The sequence below is a fragment of the Zonotrichia leucophrys genome, unplaced genomic scaffold (genome assembly GCF_028769735.1).
Source record: "Zonotrichia leucophrys gambelii isolate GWCS_2022_RI unplaced genomic scaffold, RI_Zleu_2.0 Scaffold_219_84121, whole genome shotgun sequence".
Classification (NCBI taxonomy): domain Eukaryota; kingdom Metazoa; phylum Chordata; class Aves; order Passeriformes; family Passerellidae; genus Zonotrichia; species Zonotrichia leucophrys.
Genome location: NW_026992424.1, coordinates 46,668 through 59,115, shown reverse-complemented (window position 1 = coordinate 59,115; position 12,448 = coordinate 46,668). Strand labels below are relative to the sequence as shown.

The 12,448-nt window shown below is 47.9% G+C and overlaps 1 protein-coding gene across 1 annotated transcript in view; it reads right to left on the bottom strand.

Moving 5' to 3' along the window:
* LOC135461202 (protein Wiz-like) overlaps positions 1 to 12,448 on the bottom strand; it is a gene marked incomplete at its 3' end in the record, with an annotated part of 36,750 nt that overhangs the window by 22,789 nt on the left and 1,513 nt on the right. Inside the window, exon 2 of the mRNA XM_064738194.1 lies at positions 1,430 to 1,789. Coding sequence (XP_064594264.1) covers positions 1,430 to 1,789 — 360 coding nt within the window. The remainder of the gene's footprint in view (positions 1 to 1,429; positions 1,790 to 12,448) is intronic.

The following is a 12,448-nucleotide window of genomic DNA, read 5'->3' as shown; positions in this document are numbered from 1 at the left end:
CCACCAACACAACCATCACCCCAACACAACCAACACCACCAACACAACCATCACCACCAACACAACCATCACACCAACACAACCAACCACCAAACAAACCATCACCCAACAACAAATAAACCCCAAATCAACACACCACGACAAACCAACACACCACCAACCACACCCAACACAACCAACACCACAAACACAAACATCACACCAACACACCATCACCCAACAACAACATCACCCCAACACAACCACACACAACACAACCATCACCAAGAGAACCACCACCCCAACACAACCAACATCACCATCAAGAGAGCCAAGATCATCACCAAGAGAATCAACACCATCACAACAACACCAATACAACCAACATCACACCAACACAACCAACACCCAACACAACCACACCAACAACACCCAACAAGAATCAAGACAACACCAAACAACCAACACCAACGACAACCAACATCACACCAACACAACCAACATCACCCCAACACCACCATCACCACAGAAACCATCACCCCAACACAACCATCACCACACCACCGACACAACCATCACCCCAACACAACCATCACCCATAACACAACCACCACCCCAACACAACCATCACTCCAACACAACCATCACCACCAACACAACCATCACCCCAACAAACACCAAACCATCACCACCAACACAACCACACACCACACAACATCAACCCCAACAAACCACACCACAAACCATCACCACCAACACAACCATCACCCCAACACAACCATCACCCCAACACAACCATCACCCCAACACAACCATCACCCCAACACAACCAACACCACCAACACAACCATCACCACCAACACAACCATCACCCCAACACAACCATCACCACCAACACAACCATCACCACCAACACAACTCCCCCACCCAAACCTCACCAACACAACCATCACCCCAACACAACCATCACCCCAACACAACCATCACCACCAACACAACCATCACCCCAACACAACCATCACCCCAACACCCAACCCCATCACACACACCACAACACAAACCATCACCCCAACACAACCACACCAACACAACCACACCCAACACAACCAACACCACCAAACCAACATCACCCAACCAACCATCACCCCACACACATACCCCAAAAATCCATACACCCCAAACACAACCAACACAACCCAACACAACCATCACCACCAACACACCATCACCAACACAACCATACCAACACAACCAACACACCACACAACATCACCATAACACAACCATCACCCCAAAAACACACACCACCACCAATCACAACAACCAACATCACCATCAAGAGAGCCAAGATCATCACCAAGAGAATCAACACCAACACAACCAACACCACCCCAACACAACCACAACCACCCCAACACCAGCACCCCCAAGAGCACCGAGCCCCCCAAACCCCCCGGTGCCGACAACCCCCAGCCCCGCAGCGCGGCACTCACCGGCCTCATCGTGCGCTTCCAGGGCCACGTCGGGCTCGTGCCGGGCCAGCGAGGAGCAGGATGGGGATGAGGAGGATGAGGAGGACGAGGCTGAGGAGGAGAAGAGCTCCGAGGGTTCCTCGCCGCGCCGGGGCCCCGCGGGCGCCGGCAGCTCCTCGGTGGTGCCGCCCTTGGGGCTGGGCAGGAGCGGCCCCAGCTCGGTGCCAGGCTCGGGGGGCATCGGGAGCGCTCGGGCGCCGTCCCCGCTGCGCTCCATCCCGCGGCGCCAACGCTGAACCGCGCGGCGCCGGCGGCACGGCGGGGACTGCCGGCACAACCTGCGGAGAACGGGCACAAGGTGAGGTAAAAGGGAGGTTTGGGGCACCAAAATTCACCAAATGGCACCAAAAGTCAAAAAATGGCACCTGCGCTCCTCACTGAGGGGAAACGGGCACAAAATGAGGAAAGAGAGAGAGTTTGGGGCATCAAAAGTGACCAAAAGTGACCAAAAGTCACCAAATGTCAAATCTGCTCCTCCCTGCACTCAACTGAGGGAAAATGGGCAGAAAATGAGGAAAGGAAAATTATTTGGGGGCATCAAAATTCACCAAATGGCACCAAAAGTCAACAAATGTCAAATCTGCTCCTCCTTGCTGCCCCACTGAGGGAAAATGGGCACAAAATGAGGAAAGGAAAAGGATTTGGGGGCATCAAAATTCACCAAATGGCACCAAACCCCACCAAATGTCACCTGTGCTCCTCACTGAGGGGAAACGGGCACAAAATGAGGAAAGAGGGAGAATTTGGGGAACCAAAATTCACCAAATGGCACCAAAACTCAACAAATGTCAAATCTGCTCCTCATTGCCGCCCCACTGAGGGAAAATGGGCACAAAACGAGGAAAGGAAAAGGGTTTGGGGCATCAAAAGTGACCAAAAGTGACCAAAAGTGACCAAATGTCAAATCTGCTCCTCCCTGCACTCAACTGAGGGAAAATGGGCACAAAGTGAGGGAAGGAAAAGGATTGGGGGCATCAAAATTCACCAAATGGCACCAAAAGTCACCAAATGTCACCTGTGCTCCTCACTGAGGGAAAATGGGCACAAAATGAGGAAAGGAAAAGGGTTTGGGGCACCAAAAGTGACCAAAAGTGACCAAAAGTGACCAAATGTCAAATCTGCTCCTCCCTGCACTCAACTGAGGGAAAATGGGCACAAAGTGAGGGAAGGAAAAGGGTTGGGGCACCAAAAGTCACCAAATGGCACCAAAAGTCACCAAATGTCAAATCTGCTCCTCCTTGCCGCCCCACTGAGGGAAAATGGGCACAAAATGAGGAGAGGAAAAGGGTTTGGGGCACCAAAATTCACCAAAAGTCAACAAATGTCACCTGTCCTATGCCTTGCACTCAACTGAGGGGAAATGGGCACAAAATGAGGAAAGGGGGAGAGTTTGGGGCACCAAAAGTGACCAAAAGTGACCAAATGTCAAATCTGCTCCTCCCTGCACTCCAGTGAGGGAAAATGGGCACAAAGTGAGGGAAGGAAAAGGATTTGGGGAACCAAAATTCACCAAATGTCACCAAAAGTCAACAAATGTCACCTGTGCTCCTCACTGAGGGGAAACGGGCACAAAATGAGGAGAGGAAAAGGGTTTGGGGCACCAAAGTCACCAAAAGTCACCAAAAGTCACCAAATGTCACCAAAAGTCACCAAATGTCACCTGTGCTCCTCACTGAGGGAAAATGGGCACAAAATGAGGAGAGGAAAAGGGTTTGGGGAACCAAAATTCACCAAATGGCACCAAAACTCAACAAATGTCAAATCTGCTCCTCCTGCACTCAACTGAGGAGAAATGGGCACAAAGTGAGGGAAAGAAAAGGATTGGGGGCACCAAAATTCACCAAAAGTGACCAAAAGTGACCAAATGTCGTCTGTCTATCTCCTGCATTCAATTGAGGGAAAATGGGCAGAAAATGAGCAAAGGAAAAGGATTGGGGGCATCAAAAGTGACCAAAAGTGACCAAATGTCACCAAAATTCAACAAATGTCACCAAAAATGACCAACTCACCAAATGTCACCTGTGCTCCTCACTGAGGGGAACGGGCACAAAGTGAGGAGAGGAAAAGGGTTTGGGGCATCAAAATTCACCAAATGGCACCAAAAGTCAACAAATGTCACAAAAGATGACCAAAAGTCACCAAAAGTCACCAAAAGTGACCAAATGTCCAATCTGCTCCTCATTGCCACCCCTCTGAGGGAAAATGGGCACAAAACGAGCAAAGCATCCCAAAAGGGGAGAATTAAAACAATTCAAGGGAAATAAATCCCAAAATCACCTTTCCCTGCCCCAAAAATTGGGAATTAACCCAATTCCGGAGAAATAAAGATCCCAAAAATGGGAATTAACCCAAAATCACCTTTTCCTGCCCCAAAAAATGGGAATGAACCGAATTCCAGAGAAATAAAGATCCCAAAAATTGGTAATTAACGCAATACTGGTGAAATAAAGATCTCAAAAATTGGGAATTGACCTAATTCCAATGAAATAAAAGTCCCAAAATCACATTTCTCTGCTCCAAAAGTGGGAATTAACTCAATTCCAGTGAAATAAAGATCCCCAAAATTCCCAAAATCGCCTTTTCCTGAGCCAAAGTGGAACTTAACCAATTCAGTGAAATAATCCCAAAATCACCTTTTCCTGCCCCAAAAAATGGAATACGAATTTGGTGAATATAACCCCAAATGGGAATACAATTTGGTGAAATAAAACCCCAAAAATGGGAATGAACCGAATTTCAGTGAAATAAAATCCCCAAAAATGGGAATTAATGGAATTTCGGTGAAATAAAAACCCCAAAAATGGGAATGAACTGAATTTCGGTGAAATAAAAACCCCAAAAAAGGGAATAAACTGAATTTTGGTGAAATAAAACCCCCAAAAATGGGAATGAACTGAATTTTGGTGAAATAAAAACCCCAAAAATGGGAATAAACTGAATTTTGGTGAAATAAAAACCCCAAAAATGGGAATTAACGGAATTTTGGTGAAATAAAATCCCCAAAAATGGGAATGAACTGAATTTTGGTGAAATAAAAACCCCAAAAATGGGAATTAATGGAATTTCGGTGAAATAAAATCCCCAAAAATGGGAATGAACCCAATTTCGGTGAAATAAAACCCCAAAAATGGGAATGAACCAAATTTCGGTGAAATAAAAACCCCAAAAATGGGAATGAACCGAATTATGGTGAAATAAAACCCCAAAAATGGGAATAAACTGAATTTCAGTGAAATAAAACCCCCAAAAATGGGAATGAACGAATTCGGTGAAATAACCCCAAAAATGGAATGACCAATTTCGGTGAAATAAAACCCCAAAAATGGGAATGAACGAATTTTGGTGAAATAAAACCCCAAAAAAGGGAATTAACCAATTTTGGTGAAATAAAATCCCCAAAAATGGCAATGAACCGAATTTCGGTGAAATAAAACCCCAAAAATGGGAATGAACCGAATTTCGGTGAAATAAAACCCCAAAAATGGGAATAAACTGAATTTTGGTGAATTTTGGACAGGCTGGGAAGGGAAATTCGCGCCCAGGGAGGAGGAGGAGGCGCGAAAAGCCGGGAATTGGCGGCTCTAAAGGACAATTAATAAATCAATTAATTAATTCAATCAATCAATCAATCAATGAAGGATGGGAGGAGCTGAATTCACCCCGAGGGAGGGAAAAGCCCAAAAGAATCGAAATGGAGGACAATTCCTAAATTTTAAATAAGGAGCAAAATTCCAAATCTTGGGAAAATATAAAATCCCAAATCTGGGACAAATCCCAAATCTGGGGCAAAATCCCAAATCCCAAACACAGAGAAAATTCCGAACCTGGAGAAAATCCCAAATCTGGGACAAAAATCCCAAATCTGGAGCAAAATCCCAAATCCCAAACACAGAGAAAATCCCAAATCCCAAACCCAGAGAAATTTCAAATCTGAGGCAAATCCCAAATCTGGAGAAAATCACAAACCCAGAGAAAATCCCAAATCTGGGGCAAAATCCCAAATCTGGGGCAAAATCCCAAACCCGGAGAAAATCCCAGACCCAGAGTAAATTCCAAATCTGAAGCAAAATCACAAACACAAAGCAAATCCTAAATCCAGAGCAAATCCCAACCTTGGAGCAAATCCCAAATCTGGAGCAAAATCCCAAATCCTAAACCTGGAGAAAATCCTAAATCCAAGAAAATCCCAAATCTGGGGCAAATCCGAAATCCCAAACACAGAGAAAATTTCAAACACTGAGGAAAGCCTAAATCCGGAGCAAATCCCAAATCTGGGACAAAATCCAAAATCCCAAACCTGGAGAAAATTCTAAATCTGGAGCAAAATCCCAAACCTGGAACAAATCCCAAATCTGGAATAAATGCCAAATCCCAAAACCAGAGCAAATCCCAAACTTGGAATAAATCCCAAATCCCAAATCTGGAATAAATCCCAAACCTGGAATAAATCCCAAATCCCAAACCTGGAATAAATCCCAAATCCCAAACCCAGAGCAAATCCCAAACTTGGAATAAATCCCAAATCCCAAACCTGGAATAAATCCAAACCTGGAATAAATCCAATCCCAAACCTGGAATAAATGCCAAATCCCAAACCCAGAGCAAATCCCAAACTCGTAATAAATCCCAAATCCCAAACCTGGAATAAATCCCAAATCCCAAACCCAGAGCAAATCCCAAACTTGGAATAAATCCCAAATCCCAAACCTGGAATAAATCCCAAACCCAGAGCAAATCCCAAATCCCAAACCTGGAATAAATCCCAAATCCCAAATCCCGAACTTGGAATAAATCCCAAATCCCAAATCTGGAATAAATCCCAAACCCAGAACAAACCCAGGTTTTTAATCCCAAGTGCTCCAACAATCTTTGCTTTTTGGGACATCCCCAAAAACCCCACAAAATTCCCATTTTTCCCCCATTTTTGGGACCATCCTGAGATCCCAGGTGGGAAAACGGCCCCGAATTTGGAGTTTGGTTTAAAATCCTGGGAATTTTGGGGTGGGAGACAAAATTTCTGTAATTATCCCAAAATTCTGCTCATCCATCCCTGTTTGGGAATGACCCCAAATCCCCCCTGGAACTCAAATCCCTCTGGATCCCAAATCTCCCTGGATCCCAAATTCAGGGATCCCAAATCCCCCTGGATCCAAATCCCTCTGGATCCAAATCCCCTGGAACCCAAATTTAGGGATCCAAAATTCAGGGATCCCAAAACCCCCTGGATCCCAAATCCCTCTGGATCCCAAATTCAAGATCCCAAATACCAACCAAATTCAGGATCCCAACCTTGAATCCCAAATCTTAAATCCCAATCCCCTGAATCCAAATTCAGGGATCCCAAATCCCTGGAACCAAATTTAGAGATCCAAAATTCAGGGATCCAAAACCCTAACCCAATATTACCAATCCAAATCCCAAACCTGGAACCAAATTTGAGAATCCCAAATTCGGGATCCAAATCCCAATCCCAAACCTGAAATCCCAAATTTAGGGATCCCAAATCCCCTGAATCCCCAAATCCTTGGGATCAAACCTAAATCCCAAATCCTGGAATCCCAAATCCCAGGAATCCCAAATTCAGGGATCCCAAATCCCCCTGGAACCCAAATTTAGGGATCCCAAATTCAAGATCCCAAATCCCCCTGGATCCCAAATCCAGATCCAAATCCCACTGGAACCCAAATCCCACTGAATCCCAAATTCAGGGATCCTAAATCCCTGGATCCCAAATTCAGGGATCCCAAATCCCCCAGATTCCCAAATTCCCCTGGGATCCCAAACCATTTGAGGGATCCAAATTGTGGAATCCAAATTCTGGGATCCCAAATCCCCCTGGATCCAAATCCCCAGATCCCAAATCCCTCTGGACCCAAATCCCCTGGATCCCAAATCCCCTCTGGAACCCAAATTTAGGGATCCCAAATTCAGGGATCCAAATCCCCTGGAATCCCAAATTTAGGGAACCCAAATCCTTGATCCCAAATCCCCTGGAACCCAAATTCAGGATCCCAAATCCTCTGGATCCCAAATCCCCTGGATCCCAAATTTAGGGATCCCAACCAAATCCCATTCAGGGATCCCAAATCCCTCAATCCCAAATTCAGGAATCCAAATCCCCTGAATCCAAATTTAGGGATCCCAAACCCTTTGAATCCCAAATCCCTCTGGATCCCAAATCCCCCTGAATCCCAAATTCAGGGATCCCAAATCACTTTGGATCCCAAATCCTGGATCCCAAATCCTCTGGATCCCAAATCCCCTGAATCCCAAATCCCCTGGACCCAAATTCAGATCCCAAATCCTGGATCCCAATTTAGGGATCCCAAATTCAGGATTCCAAATCCCCCGATCCAAATTTAGGATCCCAAAACCCATTGGATCCCAAATCCCTGGATCCCAAATCCCTCTGGATCCCAAATTCAGGGATCCCAAATCCCCCTGGATCCCAAATCCCCCTGGATCCCAAATCCCTCTGGAACCCAAATCCCACTGAATCCCAAATTTAGGGATCCTAATTCCTGCTGGAACCCAAATTCAGGGACCCCAAATCCCCCCAGATCCCAAATCCCCTGGACCCCAAATCCCTCTGCACCCCAAATCCCCCTGGATCCCAAATTCAGGGATCCTGAAACCCAAATTTAGGGATCCCAAATCCCCCTGAATCCCAAATCCCTCTGAATCCCAAATTCAGGGATCCCAAATCCCCCTGAATCCCAAATTCAGGGATCCCAAATCCCCCTGGATCCCAAATTCAGGGATCCCAAATCCCCCTGGATCCCAAATTCAGGGATCCCAAATCCCTTTGAATCCCAAATCCCTTTAAATCCCAAATCCCCCTGAATCCCAAATTCAGGGATCCCAAATCCCCCTGGATCCCAAATTCCCCTGGATCCCAAATCCCCCCAGATCCCAAATCCCCTGGACCCCAAATTCAAGATCCCAAATCCCCCTGGACCCCAAATCCCCCTGGATCCCAAATTTAGGGATCCCAAATTCAGGGATCCCAAATCCCACTGAATCCCAAATTTAGGGATCCCAAATCCCTTTGAATCCCAAATTCAGGGATCCCAAACCCTCCGGGATCCCAAATTCAGGGATCCCAAATCCCTCTGGATCCCAAATCCAGGGATCCCAAATCCCTCTGGATCCCAAATCCCCCTGAATCCCAAATTTAGGGATCCCAAATTCAGGGATCCCAAATCCCTTTAAATCCCAAATTCAGGGATCCCAAATCCCCCTGAATCCCAAATTCAGGGATCCCAAATCTCCCCAGATTCCAAATTCAGGGATCCCAAACCCTCCGGGATCCCAAATTCAGAGATCCCAAATCCCCCTGGATCCCAAATCCCCCTGGATCCCAAATTCAGGGATCCCAAACCCTCCGGGATCCCAAATCCCCCCATCCCCAGCTCCACCTTTCCCAAATTTCCCCTTCCCAACTCCCTCGGCTCTCCCTAAACCCCAACAATTCTCCCCAAAAAGTGGGGAAAAAAATCAGATTTTTCCTTTTTTTTTCCCTTTTTTTCCAATTTTCCCCATTTTTCCCGGCTCACCTGAATTTCCCAGCGATTCCCGAACCCTTCCCGAGCCCGGGAGCGCTCTCTGCCCTCGCCCATCCCAAAAAAAGGCAAAAAAAGGCAAAAAAGGCGGAGCAGGTTTGGGGCGATTTAAATGCAAAACGGGCAATTCCCGCCTCTTCCCGATGGTAAAAACCTGGAAAAAAGGGGTGAAAACTCCCGGGAATTCCGGCTCTGGGTGGCTCCGAAAATTTGGGATTTTTGGGGTTTTTATTTTTTTATTCCTTGCTGGAATTGTGGGAGGGGATGGGATCCCCCACGCTGCCCAAGCTGCCGTTTTTCCCGATTTTCCAGCGATTTTCCATCATTTTTCCATCATTTTTCCATCAATTTTCCACTTTTTCCCCTTTTTCCCAGATCGTTCTCACTTTGGAACGCTCCCACACCCAAACCCTCGAGGTTTTCCTCATTTATCCCCCAAAAAAACCCCAATTCCAACCTGGATTTTCGTGGATTTATGGGATTTTTTCCCCCAAAATTCCCTTTTTTTTTCCGAGAACGGCTCCAAATTCCTGGTTGGTTTTTTTTCCCCTGTTTTTTCCTTTTTTTCCCCTCCTGAATTTTCTCCTCCTCCTCCTCCAGCTCATCCCACACATTCCAGGATTTTTTCCCAGACGGTGACACCGAATTCTCCTCCTCCTCCTCCAGGTCAGGGCTGAATTCCCAAGGTCCTGGAAGTTGCTTGGAATTTTTTCCTTGGTTTTTTTTTTAATTTTCCTGGAGTTTTTCCTCATTTTCCACATGATTTTTCCATGAGTTTTTCCAGAACTGGATCCCAAATAATTTTGGGAAGCTCCTATGAGTCGTTAATGAGGTCATTTAGCCGAAAATTGGATTTTTTTTTGCCCAAAATTGGATTCTTTGCCCCAATAAATCCCCTCGGGAGCCCCTCCTGGGCTGTTCCAGCCATCCCAAATTCCTGCACCGAGGGGAAATTTTGGGATCCAGGATTTGGGATCCTCTGGGAATTCGGGTGTGGGGTGGGAATGAACCCAAAACTGCTCCAGGATGATCCCAAAATCCTCTAGGATAACCCCAAAAAATGATCCAAGAGGTCCTGGATGATCCCAAAACTGCTCCAGGACAATCCCAAAGATGATAAAAGAGATTCTGAATGATCCCAAAGGTCCTGGATTATCCCAAAGCTCCTCCAGGATGATCCCAAAGTTGATCCAAGGGGTTCTGGGTGATCCCAAAAAATGATCCAAGGGGTTCTGGATGGTCCCAAAGGTCCTGGATGACCCCAAAACTGCTCCAGAATGACCCCAAAACTGTTCCAGGAGGTCCTGGATGATCCCAAAGTTGATCCAAGGGGTCCAGGATGATCCCAGTGGTCCTGGATGATCCCAAAGATGATCCAGGATGATCCCAAAAGTCCTCTAGGATAATCCCAAAAAATTATCCAAGAGGTCCTGGATGGTCCCAAAAAATGATCCAAGGGGTCCTGGATGATCCCAAAACTGTTCCAGGAGGTCCTGGATGATTCTAAAATTGATCCAGGATGATCCCAAAGGTCCTGGATGATCCCAAAACTGCTCCAGAATGACCCCAAAACTGTTCCAGGAGGTCCTGGGCGATCCCAAAGTTGATCCAGAGCTCCTGGATGATCCCAAAGCTCCTCCAGGATGATCCCAAAGTTGATCCAAGGGGTTCTGGGTGATCCCAAAAAATGATCCAAGGGGTTCTGGATGGTCCCAAAGGTCCTGGATGATCCCAAAACTGCTCCAGAATGACCCCAAAACTGTTCCAGGAGGTCCTGGATGATCCCAAAGTTGATCCAGGATGATCCCAAAGATGATCCAAAAGATCCTGGATTATCCCAAAGGTCCTGGATGATCCCAAAGCTCCTACACGACGATCCCAAATGTGATCCAAGAGACCCTCGATGATCCCAAAGGTCCTGCATGATCCCAAAGTTGCTCCAGGATGATCCCAAATGTGATCCAAGGGGTCCTGGATGATCTCAAAGCTCCTCTAGGATGATCCCAAAGATGATCTAAAGGTGTTGAGATGAGTCCAAAGCTGCTCCAGAGATCCTGGATGATCCCAAAGCTCCTCTAGGATGATCCCAAAGTTGCTCCAAGGGGTTCTGGATGATCCCAAAGCTCCTCTAGGATGATCCCAAAGTTGCTCCAAGGGGCTCTGGAGGATCCCAAAGCTCCTCTAGGATGATCCCAAAGTTGCTCCAAGGGGCTCTGGAGGATCCCAAAGCTTCTCTAAGAGGTCCTGGATGATCCCAAAGATGATCCAAAGGTGGTGGACAAGTCCAAAGCTGCTCCAGAGGTCCTGGATTATCCTAAAGGTGCTCCAAGGGGTTCCAGGATGGTCCCAAAGCTGCTCCAAAAGCCTCCAAGAAGTTCCCTGTGCAGACCCTGCCCTGCCCAGCCCCCAGCTCGGGGCTTCTCCTGGACACAGAGCCCACCCTGCACACCTGGGCACTGTCACAGCCCCACCCTGCACACCTGGGCACTGTCACAGCCCCACCCCACACATGTGGGCACTGTCACAGCCCCACCCTGCACATCTGGATCCACCTGGACCCCCCAACAGCCCCACCCTGCACACCTGGGCACTGTCACAGCCCCACCCTGCACATCTGGATCCACCTGGGCACTGTCACAGCCCCACCCTGCACACCTGGATCCACCTGGACCCCCCAACAGCCCCACCCTGCACACCTGGGCACTGTCACAGCCCCACCCTGCACACCTGGATCCACGTGGACCCCCCAACAGCCCCACCCTGCACACCTGGGCACTGTCACGGACCCCCCCCCCCCACCATACACATGGACACTGTCACACACACACCCCCCGCCCCGGACACCGTCACAGACGCTTCCTGCACACCTGGAACCACCTAGAACCCCTGCCAGACCCCCCCCACCACCCTTACCTGTCCTGGATCCCTGGAACCCCTTCTGGACACCACGACCTCCCCTAAACTCAGCCATCCTCACCTGGATCCCCTCACGATTTCCCCCTCACTGTCCCCTCACGTTCCCTTCACAATCCCCTCATAATCCCCTCACTGTCTCCTTTGGTTTCCCCATCACAATTCCCTCACTGTACCCTCACGTTCCCCTCACGGCTCCCCCTTCACAATCCCCTCACGGTCCCCTCAATGTACACTCCCGTTCCCGCCCTCATTGTCCCTCACGGCTCCCCCCTCACGATCCCTTCACTGTTCCCTCACTGTCCCCTCAGGATCCCCACACGATCCCTTCACTGTCCCCCCTCATGATCCCCTCACGGTTCCCCCTCTCACAATCCCTTCACATTCTCCTCACGTTTCCCTCACAGTCCCTTCACTGTCCCCTCACGGTTCCCCCCTCATGTTCCCCTCACTTTTCCTTCT